Below are 21,204 nucleotides of genomic sequence, written 5' to 3'. Positions count from 1 at the left end.
CTTTTATTTATTTAGTTTTTGTGAAATTAGCATGAACCCATGCCCGAAGGGTAAAGTGGTTTCTAAAAGACAGAGGGGGCCGTCTCAGAAACCATAAGGTTTGAATATTCTTAGCGTCATCAGAAGAACCGATTTAGTCATGTTCGTTATAAGTATGTAATTAATACAAATTTAAAAAAAAAACTTCATATACCATTTGGTAGTGTTTGCTTCTTTAAGATTAATTTACTCTTAAATTAGCATTAAGTTCCCACTAAATGTATATTGTTGAAGAGTATTATCATTTTTTTTAAATCCTTTAAGCACATTTAAGGAAACATTTTTAACCTTATGGAAGATATTATCATTGAATAGCATCAGCGGATCTAATTTTAAGACAGCAAATCTCAATATTATATCCTCACATAATTTTAATAAGATTTCTTACTTTACCAAGCCGAAGTTTGTATACCCTAGCAAGTTCAATTGGATCTGAAGATGACATCTAAAATCCTCATAACTTTGTCAAAAATTCATTAAATTCAATTCGGAAAGCTGTTCTGCGTTAGTTTTCCTAAGTATTATTAATCTGCATTAAAAGCTTACACATTTAAGAATTTTAAATTTTTTCCAATTTTTGACAATTTTAAATTATAAAATTGTAACTTAAAATTTTAAGAAAAATTTTTCAAATTTTTTTTCCTCTCAAACATGACTAGATCGATTCGGCTGTTTATGCTGATCAAGAATATATATGATTTATAGGGTCGGAAATGATTCCTTCACTGTGTTTTGAGCTTTTGACTCAAATTATAATGCCCTGGAATATAATAGTTAATATGTATCTGTCCGTCTTGGCATATATTAGGTTTGATGTATTTTTAATTGAAAACCATATAAATTTACTAGACTACGTTTACACACAGCATCTTGAGTGCCTTTGAACTACCTTTCATAAGAAACTTTATTGATAAATGAATAAAAAGTACTATATAAAGTAGGTATAACCTATCCTTAAAAATTCAAACTTTTCAATTGCCAAAATTAACATAAAAAGATTTTTATCGTTTTTATCCATGTTTAAGTACCTTTGCATTTTTCCAACAACAAACAATCTTATGTCAGCAATATTTCTTTTGTTCATAATCCATAATTTTTTTTTCGTATTCCCATCATGTAACAAAAATCCCAATAAAAAGCCATTGAATATTTTGTATTTTTTTTAATATCATATTTTTATTCATTTAAATGTTCAATATCCCTTAGTTGGCTGCTCGCCAGCATTTTACATTCATTTATATTTCTAAGGATTTCCTTTTTTCAACTATTTGTGCTAAATCTAATATTAGATTCATACCGTTTTACGAATTTTCAATGTGTGTAAAAATCAATTACAAAGCATTCGGTATGTATAAACAAAGCTTTTTTTATTATCAATGTGCCGGTTATATATATGTACATCGATACAGTGGTAGATACATAGATATGCCTTAGCACCGACTATATATATATATATGTATATAAAACTAACTGAAACATCGGGCCAGGGAACATTGGCAACGAACCAACCAACAGTAACAGCGAAGCAAAAAAAAAAACAGGGAACATAAATTTTGGTCGCTTGACCTGCGGCAAAGTTGTTTTTTCATTTTCACGATTTCTAAACGCGTTATCTGGAAACGCGAAACGGCAAAAAATAAAAAAAGATATTGAAAAAAATAATCCGTGAGTAAAGGGAAGTCAGATTGAATCAAAGAGGAGTTTTTTTTGGAGAGTTTAGAGGGATGGATGATGTGTTTAAGGATGCAGAGATGGCTTTGAAATACACTCACAGGGGATGTCATATACAAACTATAAACTATACAAAATTGCTTGAAAAATTCACATTTAAACAAATTAATTTGACAATTTGTTTCTTAAAAATAAATTAGTATATGTCTAATATAGTTAAATAAACAAATTTACAAAGAGTATCCAGTTTATTCCAATTCCTGTAGATCCTCTATCTCAAAACATGACTTATTATTTAATTATAATCTTTAAAAATACCCATAAAAACCCTCCTATACCTTATGGTACTATATTACAAAGCCAAAAATACAGAAAAGGTGACTAGTATTCCTGTATCTCAGGATATGCCATCAAGGACTTGGGGAATTGGGAATGGAAACGTTGCAGGTTGAAATAACATGAGCAATTTTTAGAAAAGCGACGACAAAACGTCGAATGAAAGATAAATAAAGACCAGAGCACAGGCAGTCAAAGAATGAAATAAAACCAAAAAAAAAGGAAAAGGAAAAATCGCGGCGAAAAAGATGAAAATAAAATGAGAATATAAAATGTTAGAAAATGAAACGAAAGTAAAGCGAGTGCCAACGCGTCGTTTGGCGATAAATCAACATGTGAGAAGGCCAGCAGGACCATCAGGACGAGGAGGAGCAGGACCTGGAGGCGTGGCCTGGTACACACACCCACACACACATCTATTACATGGTCCTACCACCCTCTACCCCCGCTTTGTGAACTGTCACAGCTGCAGCCCGGGAAATTGGTAAATTTTCCGCAATTTTTCCATTTGCCTCCGCATCTGAATCTGAACTCTTTTTCGGTTCGCATTGGAATACAAATATTTTTGCAGGTGACAAAAACTGTTGCCGCTTAGGTGCTACGGTATCGCATTCGATTATATATATCTATATATATATATATCCATCCCTTGTTCATTCACTTTACTTGTCCACCTGGGCCGGCTCCATGGTGTACATGTCACGCAAGAGTCGGGCAATTGGGACATTTCCAATGGTTTCCTTGAAGAACAGAGCCTCAATGGTGGCAGCCCTAATGGTCCTCAGAGAGGGCAGGAGGAGTAGAAGCCTTCCAAAGCGAGTAGCCTGACGGGGATAACGAAGACGCACATGATCCGAGAGTATGCATTGTGCCTGATCCTGCAGCATCTCAACAGGTTGGACATCACAAAGGCCAGCGGTTTCAGGAGCAAACAAGGCAATTGCCTTCATGCAACCCACTTCACTGCCATCGGGTGTGATTTGTCTAAAGCGGCACAGGATCTCTTGGATGGTTTTCATCTCTGTCTGAGTGGCCTCATCCTGCAGTACCCTTTCCCTTATAAGAGGTGACTCCAGAATGGGCGTTAGATCCAAAGGAATAGTCCACTGAGCCAGGTTAAGCAGAAAGAGTTCCTTCCAGGACTCCTGGGAAAAGAAAGAAAGTTGAAAAGTTTATTTGTTAATGTTTATTCCAACAATTTAATTGTAAATAATTTATATATAGTATGTGGTTAGATCTTCCTCACCTGCAACAGCAAATGCTGATCATTCTTGGAGAGTGTCTGGAAGGGCATGAGGCACTTGACCCACCGAACTGCCATGAAAAGCAACCGCGCCGTCGTCTCCTGCAGCATTTCCCAGGAGAGCAACCTTGAGTCCAGCAGTTGCTGCGGGAAAAGCAATGTATTGTGCTGCACTTGGTATTGGATGAGCTCCTGGCACTTGTCCGGACTGAGCAGCAGCTCCAGGAAACCATTTGAGGCTGAACCCGTAGGACAAGCACTTGTCCCCATTCGTGATCCCAAAGGCGGTGGTGTGGGTGTGGTGGGTGTAGGTGATCCTGATGTAAAGCTGGATTGCTTGTGTTCTCCATTATTATTATTATTGTTATTATTATTATTGTTGTTATTGCTGCGGATCATTAGGGAGGCATGACTAGGGGGCGTGGTAGCCTCACTGAGACTGTGGCGGGAGGGAGGCTGTCGAGGAGGCTGCGGCGAACCCGAGGAAGTGGTCAACGTGGGCGCCGGCGAGATGCTGCCAGCACTCAAGGGTGGTGATGCCGATGGCGAAGGTGTCTCCGTTTCCACATTCACTCGAGGACTCTCACTGCCCAGACTCAGGCTAAGACCCTCTTCTTCTCCTCCACCACCCACACTCCTAGATCCTATGCTTGAGATCGATTGTATAGAATTGCTAGGCGAAGGTGAGGAGTAGTTGTTGTTATTAGGATTCACCACCTGGGCGGCGGTGGGGTAAGGTGTCGTGGTAGAGGAAACCACAGCTGCCACAGCACTAGCCGTTATTCCTGGCAACTTGCTGGCCGCCTCCGCTATGAGATTGTGGTGCAGCAGGTGCGATGGGAAGGGCAAAGACGCTCCCCCACCGCTGGTGGATCCACTGCTCGAGATCGAACTGGAGTTTCCGCCTGGATTGCTGCCGCCATGAGGAGGAGCCAGTGCATGTGCTGGATGTCCTGGATGGTGGAAGGCCGTTGCATGCACCTGCTGCTGCTGCTGCTGCTGCTGTTGCTGGTGCGGCTGCTGCTGTCCATGAAGATGGTGACCCGGCAAAGCTGGTGCCTGATGGAAGCCACCCGAAGCACCAGCCGGCGGAGGTGGATGAGTGGAGATGTGCTGCGTGTAATTGAACGAGGCCGAGACATTGGTCACCAGGGAGACGGGCAGGTGGCCACCGGCATGGTGATGATGATGCAAACCCGCAGCAGCCGCTGCAGCAGCGGCTGCATGATGAGCGGCAGCAGCATGGGCATGGGCATGATGGTGATGATGATGATGATGATGCGCCGCCGCTGCATGATGTGCTGCTGCTGCAGCGGCTGCAGCATGATGATGATGATGATGGAGCTGTGGATGCAACTTGGGTTTCCTGGGACCACGCTCATGTTGCACAGCTGAGGGAGAGAAAAGAATGAGAGGGTTGACTATGGAAATCATTAAGAAGTCTTTGAGATATATTTGAAGAGTTATAAAAGCCTGAAAATGTTATGAAAGATCTAAATATTTCTGAAGATGCGGAAGAGTTTTGTATAAGTTATTAGACATCTTGCTTTAAAATCTAAAAAATCTCTGCTTCCTGCATACTTTTCCTGCATTTTCTTTTGATTTTCCCTACAGATATGCGACTTTCCTTCCATCTCGTTTGAATAAAATCAGTTCAAGTGTGTAATTGCGATAATCTGCCTCTAAGTAGTTGAATAAATAAAGTTAATTTCAAGGATACTCTCTGGCCTGGGCTCTTTGAAACTTTTCGAAAAGGCTTTGAAGTGTGTGTGTGTGGAGCGAACCCAAAGGTTGTCCCTTCCCCGCCTTGATTTTCCCGGGTAAATAGTCGCAGTCTCTTTGGTGGAGAGAGGGACTCGACGGGAAGACATAATAAACCGATTATTAGAACCCAGGAGATGCAAAGATACCGGGTTGCGGAGCATAGATGAACTGTCCTCGGTCGTGTGAAATGTTGCATATGCCCCGAGCAGGACCTCAGTATAGAGTGTAGAGTAGAGGGCGGAGGAGGGTGGAGGTGTCATGGAACACACCATGTGTGTATATCTGTATGTGGTTGCCATGACTTTTATTTGTTTGCAATTAAATGTATCTATCGCTGCGTTGCGTATCTTGCGGATACGGCGTGACATGGCGCAAAAGGGGTGACATTTTAATCCCCAGCTAATCGCATATGTGAGTGCGTCTCTCTGTAAAATGACTGCAGCCACTTGAAGGACTTTTGCTTCCACTCCTTCACAAGCTCGTGGAAAGGGAGAAAAACTATACCGAAGCTAGAAAAAGTCTCAAAGCTTTCAAAAGATCACAAATTTCAATTAAAGAAAATGCCAAACTCATCAAATTTTTATGCTGCGGGTTTAACAAACTTTGGGTACCAATTTCCAGCGGGACTTAAAAATTGTGGTTCAGCAGAAAGAAAAAAAAAAGAAAAGAAGGAGAACGACGGAGAGAAAAGTTGGCTCAAACTTCAAGCTAACCCTTTTTTGCCGTGACTCCAAGCCACGCCTCCCCGCTGGGCAAACACAGAAACGTGTGAAAAAGGCAACAAAATTAGCTGCCAGCAAAGGAAAATTTAAAATTTTTCCACTTGCATCCAGCTTTTCTTCAAGCGCAATGCCATTCCTTTTTTCTCTCGGGGCAGAAACTTTGTTTGGCAGAGACGTTGATGAGGAAAGGAAAGCCGAGACTGATTTACTTGCTCAAAAGTTATGAAGATGGAAAATGCAAAAGTCGTGTCTGCCTGCCTCCCAAAACAGTGGAAAGGCTTGAGGCGATTTGAATGCGCCAATCCGCATTAAGAGGAGGATTATTGAGCAGAGGGGAAAGGGTCTTCTACACGGAAATTAAAAGTGCAAGTACACCCTAGAAATACTATCTAAAGAAAACATATTTAATAGTAAAAATCATTGAGTTGGATAATTTACATTGTAAATAATCATTCAGAGACTGCGGTTAAATACTTTGACAATTGCTCAATTCCAAGTCCTTTCATTGGAGTCCTTGAAACCGCCCCTTGTGTTGGGTAAAAGTGTGTCCATTATGGACTATTAGTTACTTGAGGACAAGCATCCTGCCAACCCCTGATCGAATCTACACAGACACACCCCTAAGCACATCATCATCATCATTTCAGGGGGCACAACGAATCACTTCAAGTGTTTTCCTAATTTCACGGTTTATATTTCTTTTTATTTTATTTTCGGTTTTCGCTTTGAGTTTCTCCCTTCTCCCAAACAATTTGCAAACGCTGCCTTATTTACTTTTAATTTGCCTGCCAAACAATCGCATTTTGATACATATCCTTGCTGCTGGATTTTTATGACGACAGTAACTCCTACCCCGCATATAAATATAGGAAGGCCAGGGGTATTGGCTCATTATCGTTTACCGATTTATTTATTTCGATTTCTGAAGCACGCATTGCGCTTTTCAGCTTATTGCTCCTGTGCTCCTCAAGCTCCATGATGATCATCATTTTGCGTGAGGCATCGTCGTGAAGTCGTCGTCCTGGTTGTGTCCTGCCGTGGGAATATAGCAGCTGCAAGGCAGCTCGCTTTTCCACTGCCACTTATCATTAATTTTTCCCGAAACGCCTTTTCCGTTGCCCATTCTGGCATCCTGACATTCCTGCCTGCTGCCTTTGTCTGGCCAGGACTTTCAAGGTCCTGAAGCAAGCTCCTCGTGTTCCGTGTGGGTGCATGTATTTTGACATAATTGTTTTTGCTCTTCACGGAACTCCTGGTGTGCTTCGCTTCTGTTCTGTCCTAATTAATTGATTAGCTTCAGCAAATCGGTCAATATGTTTGTTCTGCCTCTCTTTTCCATTTCTTTTTCCGAAGGGAGACCCCAGGGCTGAGGTCCTGGTAATGAGTTGCTAATTAGATTTGTAGATTGTAATTTTTTTGTCTGTTCGTTCACTCGCTCTTTTCGCCAGAGGGTGTAACTTTTTGTTACACATTTTCGAGAGGCTTGAGAGACTTTCCAGGTGTTACTTTTTTCACAGGGGGAAATGGGAGAGGAGTCGATGGGGAAGTCCCAGAGCTTGGATTTCGGGAAGAGCTTATAAGTCAAGTGTTAATTAGATTTCATATTCACGAGGATTAAATAGTTGGTTGGAAAGTGCAAAAATCTACAGGGAAAAGGTGATTTTGAGAGTCATTGGTATTGGAGAGTTGAATGTAAAGACCAGGAATCATTCAGAATCAGAAACCTTCATTCAGAATGTTAAAAATCAGAAACATTTCCGTTTAATCTCCTTATTTTTTCTTATCGTTTTGTACTATGAAACTGTACTGATAATACAACATTTATAATCCTGTTTCCATGTTATTTAGCCAACAAATATCAAAACATATAATTTGAAATGGTTAGATTCTCCCTATATAGGCTATTTTCGAATATATCCGAGCTGAAAATATAGGGGAAATATTTAAAAAAGAGGAATATTAGGAAAAGGGACATATTCAAACGATATTCCAGCATATTTTTAGTATATGAAGAACGTTTAGAATCAATTTGTATTTAACAAGATGACTTTTATCACCTTCTTAATAATTTCCCATTATACTTTTAGGGAATAAGTACAACTTTCTTCTTCCTTTAGACTACAAATAAGTTCCTTTCTTCTCTAAGTATCCCTATTTCCTTGTAACTGGTTAACTCCTTTACTTGATATTGATTGAAAGCCTTCCTGCAATTGTGCTGTTATCCGATAGGTGGCTCCCTGCATGATGAGGCCAACGGCTTTCAACGCCTCTCAGTTCCCCCCTTTGGTCCGGTGTGTGTGTGTGTGTGAGTGATTTTAAATCCGCTTTTAATGTTGACACTGACACTGATGGGGACTCACCCATTCCCACTTGCCATCCTGCTGGCATCATAGACTGGTGTCCATGACATGTGCAAGCCAGGCGCATTTACATGTCGCACTTGCACAGTGCCGGACGAAAGTGTATGCACATATCGTAGTAGGCTATAATGTCAATTAAGTAAAACATGCAGTGTGCCCATGTGGGCGTGTCTCTCAGCCATGGCTTTCTGTGCCCTGCAGCCATGTGTAAGTGAAATTGCGTATACGTAATGTGGCAGGAGGGGAATGGTATGGTATGGGATGGAATGGGAGTTCGACCGAAACTGACGGCTTAAAAGCTGCAAAATAAATATCACAGCACATACATCACAATGCACACGAACACACATCCCGATATACAAGTATATAAGCGCATTGCGTACGGGCCTGAAAACATCAGCAAAAATCAATACGTTAAAATGTGGTCATGAAATTAGCCGAGTCTGCCTTTTGCGCCAGCGCCAAAAAGTCGTCTCTGGAATAGACATCAACAACAACAAAATTAACATTGACACCGAACGAAACAACAACGTGGAGCGACTCCATCAGACTTGGGCGAAAAATGAGGCTGCAGGAAACCGGAAACCGGAACCACAGACTGTTGACAGAAGAGCTTAAGCGCCCAGAAGTAGGCAACAAATATATACTATACACTCTTAGGTGCGTTGAAAACTAGGAGACATTACCATTTCGGAGTCCTTCTTCAATTATTTCACTCTTGGTTGAGTCTTGGAAAGGCTTCTTGTTCACGACTGTTGCTGTTTGCCTTAGCGCCTTGCCTAATCCTGGTTAGAAGAAGCTGCCTGGGCCTGGCTGCCTTCGTTAAGAGCCTTGTTTGCACACAGCTTGTAAACTTTTCGATTTGTAGAAAGCGCTAAAGTTAAAGTTAGTACAAACCAACTCAAGCCGAGTGGCCAAAGAGTCCAGCGTTTTGCAGGAAACAAGACAAATAAAAGCGAAAGTTGATTACTGTTCATATCATACTGACAAGACTTTAAGGGATCTTGTAAGATGGGGGATCTAATAAAAAATTATAAATATTTTTATGAATTATATATCGAAAATCTATTATAGAATCTTCCTTATTCTAACAGGAACTTATGGTTTGTATGAGTATCTAGCAAATCAATTGATTTAGATTACTTTTATGTCATATTATTATATGTTTATTTTTAATTTCTTTATGAATTAATTTTGAAAAAAATTTTCTTCCAGGTTTCTGTCTATTACCCAGTGTTCTTAACCTTTTGCTGAAAAGTTTCAATTAAGTATGTATAATATATTTAATATATCTCTATTATATTATATTAACTCAATACCATTATTGCTATAACTCAATTTTCTTCTTACATCAGAGCTCTCTTTAATATCCAATTCATCCCTGAAAACATCTCCATAAAAATTTTTTTAAGATCCTAAAAAAACGTCTCCATTTTGTAAGGATATTTTTTTTGTCATGACCATTATAAGCATCATTAGACATCACTTTTCGGCTCATCACGCACCCGGCTGTGGGGGGAAAAAAGGACCTTAACATTATCGCGCCCCCATGCATATCGTTTTTTTTCTTTTTTGTACAAGAATGGGATTCGAGAGGCGACACAAATCACTCAAAATGAGAAATCCGCTTAAAATGCCGCGTAAATATTTGCCGAGGAATGGAAGCAAGGAATCGGTGGGGTATGCTACGTGTAGTGTGCGTGATGCTGACACTTTGGTGTATACAAATGCAAATACCATTAAATGTGACAAGTGGCAACATAATTTGTTAGGAGAGCTCTCTCGGTGTCTCCTTTTTTTTATCTTTGTATTTTTCTCCACTCTCGATTCGCTGTCGTCCCTCCCCGAGGATATTAGCATACAAAGTAGCCAACATTTGTAAGGCTGTCAGTTTTTGGGGTCCTGTCCCGGGGTCCTGGATCTCGGACAGCGAAATGTGCGAAGCTTGCCATATTTTCCCATAATAACTTATTTGTCAGCTCTAAAGTGCCGTGGCATGGGGATTGGTCAGCTGAATGCTGCCACATTGCCAACTTGCCAGAAGAGGAAAGAGTGATTCCATTTCGGTTTTTTGTCAGGGTTTCAAAAGCATCTTCAGTTTAAGTTGCCTGCAGGTCCTAAAGAGGATTTTCTTGATGGTACTAGACTTGTTCAGTACATATTCATATAACATCTAGTAAATCATATAGAATGGACAATTTGTAGTATTAAAACTCATTTCCGACACTTTCCTACAATAATTTAAAATTTGCTACACATTAAGTTTACCAACACTGCTCCTCTTACAAATATAGTTTACCAACACTGCTAGCTTTCCAGCGCCTTTTTCAATTAACTTTATGGGTCCTTTGGCAACGCCGAGAAATCATTGAAAACAAACGGAAACTAAACAGCAGGAAGACAAACTAAAAATGGCCAACCACAGCCGGAACCCATTCTACTCCCAATTCCCGTCGACCCTGTCTCAGTCATCACATTTAGAGAATCCCGGACAACTTTACTACTCGCATGACCCATTCTGCTCCAACCATACCCCCACTCACAGACTCACAAAAAATGTTACACAAACGTGCCTTGAACGATTTTTGTGGCTTTTTTGCTTTCTGCTCTAAACAACAAAAGCATTTTGTCTGGTCTGGGCGTAGCTACATACTACAATGGCGTTTTTTGGGGGGCGGAGCGTTCCTGGTGGCATCCAGTTGGGGTGACTGCTGCTCTGGGAGGTGTCAGAGCTTGCGGAGGATGTGTGAATTGTTTGGCGTCCATGTGTGTTTGTTGTTTATTTACGGCAACCAGCCAAGAAAAACCCCAAAAAGGCAGCCTAACATGAGGCTTTGTAGCGGCAAACTAAGAAAATTTCCCCCAAAAGAATGTAAGGGAATAAGGACAACGCCATAGCATGCTCAGATCCCTGCCATTATTGTTTTGCTCTAACTGGGGAGAGTCCTTGTTGTTTTGGGGGAAGTTTTGAAGGATAAATACAAGAAAGGTTATAATAAAAGTTGGATAAACACGAAATTTAACTTTCTGAGCAAGGATAATCATTGGAAACTTCAAAGGATAATAATACAGTCTTATGAGATTTAATCTTAGAAATTTATGATATGATATTAAATAAAATATTAATGTTATTATATATATATTTATAGAATGTAGTAAAGGGTGTAACTGACTCTTTATTATATATTATTTTAGTAGAATCCTCAAGTTTTTACCTTGCATTTAATAAAATTTCATCACTAATCCTAGATCACTTTCAATTGAAGTCTAAAAAAGAGCATTTTCTAGTCGGTTCCCCTTCCGTGTCCTGTTAACTGGTTTTGTTTTTCCTTGGCCCGTTGTCCTTTTGTAGTTCGTCCCCATTTCTTTTTTTTTTTTTTGTTGGCCCATGAGCTTGGTCTACCAGCCATCGTCAGCCGGGAAGGACTAACTTTGCTCACGGATCTGCTATGCTGAAGGTCCTTGAAGTCCCTGAAACGACTGACGTCTAAGTTCGGTCGCTGGGCATCATCACTTGATTGCCAATACATTTTAGTCGCATTTTCAGCGAGCGGATAATGCGTGTAATCCGCTATTAAGTGCACATTGTCAATCGACCCTCTTTTAGCCCAAAAAGAAGGGCGGGCTGACTGTGCGTGCCAGAAAATCTGCAGCGATTCTCACGCTGATGCTCGTGTCGCCCTTGTTTTTCGTCCCGGCTCTTCTGTGCAGTGAACCCGTCAATGGTGGCTTCTGAATACCGAATCCCCGATCCGAGCTTGGCTCCGGAATATGTAGTCGGCTAAAGACCCACCGTCTCTCTCCGCCTTTTGGACTGTCCACGAGTGTTCATCGCTATTATGTGTTTTTATGCTACATTTAATGTTGGCTTAAGAGCTTTAAAGCTAGCATTGTTGCATTGAGTTGTGTATTCGGTTTGGTTATGGCTATCCGACTGCCGATTACGGGCTGAGTGTGTGAATGTAGATGGAAATGGAAAATGGAAACTGGGACTGGGATGGGGATGAGGATGGAGACCAGGTTTAATGTCTGCACTTGGAATTTGACTGTTGAAAACTCCAGGATTTGGATACTATCGAAATGCTTCTTTTTTGGTTCTTTAATAGTTTACATATTTATGAAAAACTAATTCTAAATGTTGGGGTACTCAATTCTAAATATTCTAATTCTAAATATTAGAACAATAATTAGCATCTTTTAAGATCTGTTTCAGATTTCTTACAGGGCCGTAGAAATCAAAACTCATCGGTGTAATTGTTACGTTTTATTGTTAATTGTTGAAGAGCTTCAATTATCTTCTGTAACCTTGATTATATTTTTTAATTTATATATTTCTGAGTCTATAAAACGCAATAAAACCAAAGAAATAACACAGGGAAAATATTTTGTGGACAACATTTTAAATAGATAGATGATGAAAATATTTTGAAGACAATATTTTAAATAGATGATTTTAATATTCTGTTAGTCATATGTTTAAGCTTTTGTTTAAACTGTTGACTTGATTTTTGAACTTTGATTTACTCATTAGAAGATTCAAAAGAACTTGAAGGAATTACAAAATTAAGGATATATACAATTTATTTTTTTCTGAAGCCGCAAACCCTTTTCTAGTCACTTAAAATAACCAATCCTATATATCAGTTAACCTGCTCATAAATATATAATTCATTTAGTGTCTCATTGTTAGTCATCTTAGAAAACCTACACTCCTTTTCCCCAATCGTTGTAACAATCAAAGTATATTGACAATAATAATTGCTGATTCCATACCCCTACTCCATGGAAAAGCTACAAAAATCCGTTTCAAACACATTTTCCCCCCAAAAAAGGCTTTTTGCCCCCAAGTCACGACCGCGGGATTGGGGCTCCGCATAATTTATAATCAGCTTAATGACAACTACAGCAAAAATTCAAATGGCATTTTCCCGGCCTGGCCACAATTGTTGGAGAGGGAGAGAGCCGGAGGAAGCCCGCGGCATTTTGGTTACCGAGTTTAATGTAATTTATGCCCAAAAAACCTTGACGTGGGCGAGCAGAGGCTTCTCGAGCTAATTTGCTGCATAATTAAGTGTGTTTTGGCAAAGTAAAACAAAGCCAACAAGGGGGCCGTGGAGGGGACTCCAAAAGGATGTAACACTCTACTCACCATCCTTGTTCATGGCCGATTGAAAGCACTTGGCAAGGCGACAGGCGCGACACTGATTCCGATGGGTTTTGTCCACGGGACAGCGACCTTTCAGATCGCCGGTGGCTTTGCAGGTGTAAATGCGATTGCGATGAATGCTCCGCTTGAAGAAACCGGAGCAGCCTAAAAGGTATTAACTTAGATTACACTGGCATTTTGTATGTATCCTCCTTTCCCCAGGGGTGAACTTACCATCGCAGCTATAGATGCCATAGTGCTTGCCAGAGCTACGATCGCCACAGACCTTACAGGGAATGTCCAGCAGACGATCACCAGCTGAAAAACAGGGGAAATGTATTATAATTAGTGGGGATATAATATAACTTGGGTCAAATCTCATATTCTTGACTTCTTTAAGAAACTTAAACTTAATATTTTAATATTCTGTTGAGATTTGGGAGAGTAAAACCATGATATATTCATGTTTGCAGTCTGAAGTTTAATTTTAAGGTGTTTACAGACATTTCTTTTCTACTTATTATATTATTAATATAATATAATATTTAATTAATTTATTTTCACATTTTCACGTCCATAAACCTATTAATAAATATATATTTTTTTGTTGACTACATAATTAACTTAGGTCCTTCTGTTCTTAATCCACAAAAGCAATAGATAAGATTTGGAAGGAAAGAAGGTTCATGTGGAACATGGAAAGGATCATATGTGTTTGGCTAAAGAAAGAAGATTCCTTTGGAACATGGAAAGGATCATTAGGGTTTGGCTATTTTTTGACCTTTTCGATACAGCTTTATATCCTTTTCCATAACTCACATTTATTATAAGACCCCATCCAGTCATTGAGAACAAAAGTAAAAGATCGAGCAGGATCGTAAAACAATGCCATATTTTTGAAAACAACATTTTCAATAAATAAGCATAATGTAGAATATTATCTTTAAGACTTCCTTTGGCTTATTTAACTTCTATTAAGCTTTAATCCCCTTATCCTTGGAGGTCTTCGAGTGTGTTTGCCAATGGCATTGCCTACTTTGTGGCGCTGGTGCTAGTGTGTTTGCCGCGGATTAGCAAGGATCGCACAGCCCTTTGACTGGCACGCTCCGCAAATTAAGTTCAACACTCTTGGCACTTGTCAAAATAAAACGCTCGCCCTTTGTTGTGGTCCTTTGTCCTGTGACATTTGACATATTGTCGCTGGCGGGTTGGTTTCAGGCTCTGCGGCTTTGGGATGGTTTGGGCTTAAAAAGGAGGCGGCTGGCCAGGTTGGCGCGTGTTGCCAATTTTCACACCCTTTTGCCTTGGCAATTGTCCGCTGCGTGTTAACACCTCTCAAGTGGCAGTGCGTGTCAGAGTTGCGTCCTTCGGGGTTGCATCGAAAGGACCCTCAGCACCTTCGACCGCGGACCTTTTTTTTGCAGGCCCATTTGTTTTCTTTTTTAAAAGTTGTATATTGTTGATTTTACATATTTCTGTTTATTTATGATGCCACTTTCTGCTTTGCAACCCATTTTTTTGGTTAGTTCGCTACCGTGTGGGTTATGTATTTTTGTGTCAACCTTAAACAATATGGTCTTTGAGCTGGTATGGAAATCTCGGACATGTTTTGATAGGCAAAAAGGAGTTTTGTCACCCAGGATGGGTGTGGGAAAAACGTGAGAGTTTTGCATTTTTGGCGTGAGACTTTTTAGAATGGGTTAATTCAAAAATCAAAATCACTTAAGTGACAAACTGAGGGGGAGTGAAAATTAGAAGTTTGAAAAATGTTATTATTTATCTCCTATATTCGGTAGAAGAATTTTGTTAAATATAAAATATATAATATTTATTTAAATAAAAATATTTTTTGTGTCTAAGAAACAAAAAATAAATTAATGAACTTATATATATTTATTTAAGTTCATTTTTTTAGTGATACCCTTGCAGGATATTATATTTTTAGTCAAAAGCTTAAAACGCAGTGAAGGAGTCATTTCCGACCCTATAAACCCTAAATGTTTATTTTTGATCAGCATCAAAAGCCAAATCGATCTAGCCATGTCTGGTAAAAATTATATTTTCGAAATTTTTTCAAAGTTTTTGAGGGATCAAAATTGTCAAAAATTTTAAATAAAAATTTTTTTTTTTTTTTTTAAATTTTGTATTGAGTATGCAGATTTATTAACCTAATAAAAACTAACATCAGACAGCATTCCAAACTGAAATTAATAGCTTAGTTATGATCGATCAAAGTTAAAAATTTGGCTTCCTGAAGATAGCCTCCTTTCTTGTTTTTAAAATCGAATCGTTTTCGAATCGTATCATCATATGATCATCTAAAGCGACAATATTATAATTAATACGATTTTCTTAAAGTAGAAAATTAGATGTTTAAATTGATTTTAAATAACATTATACATATTTGTGTCATTAAATATACTGTTTTATCCTATACCTGAAACACTTTTCCGTTTTATAAAATTTTAATCAGAAATTTAGAACTCACATTTTGCATCCTTAAAAATATTTCTTTTAATATATTAAAGAACAATATCAATTGTCATGCCAATCTAAAGAGTTTATCCTATCTGCCTATCAACATTTACCCAAACTAGTCTCTGAATTTGGGATATGTTCGCGTTTAAATTTCCTAATAATCTTCCTTGTATTGTCAGCTAAAAAAGAAAACAAGAATCACTTTCCACATATGCGCACATAATCCTACATCTATACATTTTTATGAATTTAAAATGACGTATTGAATTTTATTAAAATCGGATCTGTGTTCATTACCTGACTAGGAGCTTTAATATTTTATAAATAAGTTATGTAAATTAAATTTACATCTTTTGCAATACGCTTTTGTTTTATTTAGTGTATATCTTTCACCTTAATATTTTAAGGAGTGAAATGGTTAAATTACAAATTTCATGGTTATAAAAATTCCATTGAATAATGTTCTGAGCTTATCATATTAACTTGTGATTCATTTAAATTTCATTGTCACTTTGTAATATCCCAATCACCGACGGTTTCTTGTCACATCAGAAATTGCGACGCATATTTTCATGAAATTTCCGTTGTCACTTTACCTGTGCCCATTTTCCGTTGATGGAAATATTTGAAGCCTAGAGTATCCAGTTTGCTTAGATTTACGTTCCACAGTGCGCACTTTTATAAATTTTCAACTATCTAAGGTAAAAGGGTTCCTATTAATGGAATGTCTTTTCGTTGCCGACGCGATTTCCTGCCGCTGGGTAAAAGGCTAAAACTGGTGCGGATGAAATTGTGTTTCCGATTCCGATTTCAATTGCGATTTCAATTGCGATTGCGATTGCGGGTGCGAACACGGATCGCATGGGCTGACGGACCAACTGCGAATGAGGCGACCGAAATGGGAAGCTATGGCTATGGCAGAGCCAGCAGCGAACAGACCGCCAATTACGAAAGTGAAGCTGCCAAGGAGAGGTCCTTTTTTGCAGTCAATTTGACAGGAGGGCGAGCAAAGCCAAAGGCAGCGCCAGCCAGCAGTCGGGCAAACCCAACCCAACCCCTTGTAAAGCCACAAAACAGGCGAAATGGGGGAAACACTGAAAAGCAGCAGAGAGCGTCGAGATCCCAGATCCTGGCCAAAAAGGAAAATGAACAAAAACAGAACGAAAAAAAAAAGCAAGGAGGGAAAACCAAACGAAAGTCGAAAATTTACGAAAAGCTACCAAATGTTACATTTCATCCCTTGAGAGTGGACCGCCGCCCAAAAGCCACCCACTCTCATCGACACACACACACACATACAGCTGCAGAGATGGTGTGGTGGACACGCACACACTCACCCAGAAGGTCCTGCCGCACTGAGAGAGAGAGAGAGAGTAACAGAGACAGACACACAGAGAGAGCGAGAGAGAGAGGGAGCGAGTCGGGCAGCCAACCGGAAAACGCCCTTTTTTCAGTGTCCCGGCCTGATGCGATTACAGCAAATGAGGAGACTTCCTGCCGTCCACCATTTTTGTTTCTCTTTTTTTTTATGTTGCTCTCGTTCCACCCAACACCCACACACACACACACACACACACACATGCATACACACACTGTCGCGCATATCCTGTGGCTTTCGACAATTCACCACAAAATGTCAAGAATGACGAAAAGCTAGCCGTGGAACGAGTCTGGTCTGCCTTTGTGTTGGTATGCCGCTGCTGCTGCTTTTGCTACTGTCCTGCTCTCGCGCAAGGACCTCTCACTCGGGCATCCTGCTCCTGTTCTCTGCAAATATCTTCCGCCGGCAGAGGACTCGCACTCAGCTGGCTTCTCTCATTTTTTTCCCCCAGTTTTTTTTCTCCTTTTTTTTGTTGCTCCTTGCTGGGCGGTGGGAGGTGGCGCTGCTTGTAGGCTGTCGGATTATTAGTTCTAAAGTCAGGATCTCAGCTGCCGAAAGGACGCTACACTTTTGGGGTCCATTAAGCAGAGGGAGACCGTTTGGGTTAGTGTTTAAATTGGGTTAAGTGTTGTGGGAAATGATTTTAAACGGGGTTTTATGGGTTAATTATGGGTTAAAGGTATTTTCTGTATTATTTGATAGTTAAAAAAAATAAATTTATTTACAAAAGATGTAATTTTTTTTATATATTTTTATATTTATATCCTTTATAGTTAAATATGGCCCAAGTTAGGTATACCATATCTTAATGTTGTGTGCTTTTAATAAATACTATATTTGATAATCGGATTATAATATATTTGAAAAGACATAAATAACATTTTTAGGATATTTAAGTATTCGATATATTGAAGTTTCCGATATTTTCGATATTTAATTGAGCGCGTTATTTAGTTTAATATAATTGTTTCTCTTGATGTACAGTTTTAGTGAGCATTTAAGGACTAATCTAAAATTATTTTAATGATGTTTTTAAAAATAAAATTTAGATTATTCTCGTATCTAATAGGTATTGCAACTTTGTTTTTATCTCACTCAAAATTTATGAATTGAAATATGTGACTCAATATTATATACATATGATATATATAAATACTTCAAATATAATTGGTTCTAGTAAGATGAATAGTAAAATAAAATAAACAAATTCAATACTCTCAAATTTTCCATTACTTTAAAACATTTATTTCTAATAGTATTGTTATATTGTCTGTATTATAACCATTTTTTTTTTTTGATTTTATTTAAAATTTCATTTATTTTTAATCCTGACAAGTTAGTAATAATAATAAAAGTAAGCCATAATTGTGTTATTTACTATTTTGATTTATTGTTATTTGTTCTGGGGTATTTTTTTATAATAGAGAATGATCTTATAAATTCCAAACTTTAAACCCATTTCCCATCTTACAACTTACGCATAGCGAAAGTGTCGAACTCTGGTTAAGTAGAGTAGCAATTCGCATATTAGTAGTAGTAGTTGAGGTAATGGATATGACATATGTGGGCGGAATATATAGCATATAGCATTTCATATATGTATGTATGTATGTATCCGGGTCATGACTGCGTGGGCGTTAGTGTTTGTGGGGGGGGGGGTGTGGGGCATTTTCCCGCAATGGCGTTTCCCCAGCCGACACTGGCTAGAGAAGCCATGGCGAGCGGCCTTTCGGTCGGTCGGTTGGGCCCAATGCCCCATGTTGTTGGTATGTTGATAGGGGTTGATTTACTGACTCTCATCCAAATTGAACTGACTTCTGCGACACTGTGAGCGGGATGGCTGAACGTCTTGCACATGCCACTCGGCTTAGGGGTGGAGTCTTGTAAGTCGGTTTGTGGGGTGGCGTCCTCGGGATTAGCCCCGTGTCCATTACACAGGCCATTTGGCCCAACGACGGTGGTTACATGGCGCGTATATATAACCCAAACCCTGGCCCCCAAAAAACCCCACAATACAATCCTGCGGTTATATTAACCAGTCAGAATGCAAAGTCATTTGCAGGCGTCGTCGTCGACGTTGCTCGTAACTCACCCAAACCCACACCCAGCTCAATCGTCCTTCTCCTCCGCTTTCCACACACACACACACATGGCAAATTTGCGGCATCAAGAAGTCGCATTTTTCTATGCCACCGACCTCCCACCAGCTCAAAGTTCACGCTCCTGTGTGAGTGTGGCAAGAGGCCACGCCTCCTTCGCAGTCAAGGAAAACTCACCACTTTACATTTGTGCGCATGCGCTCAGTCGTGAGAGGCGAAAAGGAAATTTTTCGAAATTTAGAAGGCTTTGACTTTACATTTTCCCTAGCTGTCGGCACTGGCAACGTCCCAGAGCTCATTCATTTCGACCATCTCAACCAAATCAGTTGTGTTTAACCAATAAATTTTCCAGCGCTATTTTAGTGTCAGGTTTAGAGTTCAAAATTTTGTCAGGTAAATATTGGTTTTAAGTAATCGAAATTAAAATAAAAGAATAATTATTTTACCCAGGGACCATGGACGGCTATTATAATAACAATGGGAGCAACTTCAATTACAGTGGCTACTCTCAACGGCCATCGAACAATAACTTTGGATCCTGTAGCAATTGTCCAGGTGGCATCTGTCCACGCAATTCGGACCAAGACAAGGGTCAGAACCGGGTCCAGAGCCAGAGTCAGGGACAGGGGCAGACCCAGACTAAGGCTCAGGGTCAAGGTCAGGGCATGATCGGCCAGCGTGGCTGTCCTGGTGGTAACTGCTGTCTCGGCGGTCATTGTTCCATCGGACAGTCTGGCTCCAATCTAAACTGGCAGAATTATGGACGCTAGCATCAAAGAGCTGGCGCTTCCATCGAACCCTGAACCAGGCAAGGAAGCCTTCACTTATTCAAGACACGATAGGATACAGAAGACAGGCTAGCTAAGCACAAACGAGGAATACGATACGGTGCATTAAAAATTCTCATTGACATTCATAAATTTACCTCTGCCAAAACAATGAAATCAAAAATATCATCACATACACAGAACTTAAAATTTACTTTTTCGTTATTAGTTAAGGGAGACGTAAAAAAATTGGGAAATTTCCTTTCTATGAAGGCATAACATATGTATATTATTCCCGAGGAAAGATAGTACATATACTTCTCCAGAGGATATTATTTTATGTGGAAATTCACAATGCAGGTTTTAAAATTTTACTCAAGTTAAGATCTGAAAGATACTTTTAAAATATTTTTTCCATTTTAAATGGTTTATTGTACAAAGAATATGAAATGAAAAAATTAGTTGGATAATAAAAATTATTTACTTATTTACAACAGAATATTTAGGTAATTTTAGATCTTACCTTTTATACAAAAAAATGGATTTATTTGATAAGATTCCAATTATTTTAGTAATTAACAAGTGCACCGATTCGACATGCTCCGACTTATATACTAGTAAAATTATAGAGAAGAATAACTCCATAGTTTTATTTAAATTGTTTGCTCTTAAATTTGTTCCAAAACAAATCTCGCGCATGTGTGCACATGATTCCCAACTGGTTTTAACTTCCTAGGAACGAAGTGACTGCTGCCGGCCAAGTATCAGAAATGTGTTGTGTTACAAAAGTTGCAAGTCATTGTTTATTAGTGTTCAAAGTTAGTATCTGATCATAGATACATACTTACTGGTCATAGATATTTGCTGTTCAGAGTTACTTACTGCTCATAGGTAATTACTGATCATAGATACTTACTGGCCATAGATACTTATTGCTCATAGTTAATTACTGATCATAATTACTTACTGTTGAAAGATACTCACTGATGCTTTACATTTAACAACCGTTTCGCTGGTAGTTATATCATATAGTATTCCAAACTAAAAACGAAATTCTATAATAATAAAAGATAGTTTTGAATCAAATTAAGCAATGTTAAAAACTGTAAAAGTTATAGTTTCCCATTCAGTGCGTTGCAAACTTCTGACTGAAATTATAATACCCTGCAAGGGTATAAAAAAGAACAAAAACCAAGGG

At 39.0% G+C, this 21,204-nt stretch overlaps 3 protein-coding genes across 3 annotated transcripts in view; 2 read left to right on the top strand and 1 right to left on the bottom strand.

Annotated features, from left to right (window-relative positions):
* Positions 1-21,204, top strand: part of LOC110183090 (uncharacterized) — a 193,718-nt gene that overhangs the window by 133,615 nt on the left and 38,899 nt on the right. The window lies entirely within an intron of this gene.
* On the bottom strand, positions 1,189-13,663 carry dsf (nuclear receptor dissatisfaction). The gene is made up of 4 exons (XM_020951276.2): positions 13,516-13,663; positions 13,285-13,446; positions 3,293-4,680; positions 1,189-3,191 (listed from the first exon to the last, which is right to left on the bottom strand). Exons 1-4 carry the CDS (start codon positions 13,661-13,663, stop codon positions 2,709-2,711), a joined length of 2,181 nt encoding a protein of 726 aa, XP_020806935.2. The 3' UTR covers positions 1,189-2,708.
* Positions 19,473-20,216, top strand: LOC110183111 (uncharacterized). Its single transcript, XM_020951301.2, has 2 exons — positions 19,473-19,632; positions 19,690-20,216. Exon 2 carries the CDS (start codon positions 19,695-19,697, stop codon positions 20,007-20,009), a length of 315 nt encoding a protein of 104 aa, XP_020806960.2. The 5' UTR covers positions 19,473-19,632; positions 19,690-19,694; the 3' UTR covers positions 20,010-20,216.

Source organism: Drosophila serrata, unplaced genomic scaffold (assembly GCF_035046125.1).
Source record: "Drosophila serrata isolate PLE 108 unplaced genomic scaffold, ASM3504612v1 contig_240, whole genome shotgun sequence".
Lineage (NCBI taxonomy): Eukaryota > Metazoa > Arthropoda > Insecta > Diptera > Drosophilidae > Drosophila > Drosophila serrata.
This window is presented reverse-complemented; position numbering and strand designations above follow the sequence as displayed.

What these genes read in the sequence shown, in the direction of transcription:
- dsf (XM_020951276.2), bottom strand. Translation starts at nt 13,663, where the DNA reads ATGAGATTTGACCCAAGTTATATTATATCCCCACTAATTATAATACAT. An exon ending in ATCGGCCATGAACAAGGATG is followed by an intron (nt 4,681 to 13,284) that starts GTGAGTAGAGTG and finishes TCTCTCCCTCAG; the next exon opens with CTGTGCAACATGAGCGTGGT. An exon ending in ATCAGCATTTGCTGTTGCAG is followed by an intron (nt 3,192 to 3,292) that starts GTGAGGAAGATC and finishes TTCTTTTCCCAG; the next exon opens with GAGTCCTGGAAGGAACTCTT.
- LOC110183111 (XM_020951301.2), top strand. Translation starts at nt 19,695, where the DNA reads ATGGACGGCTATTATAATAACAATGGGAGCAACTTCAATTACAGTGGC.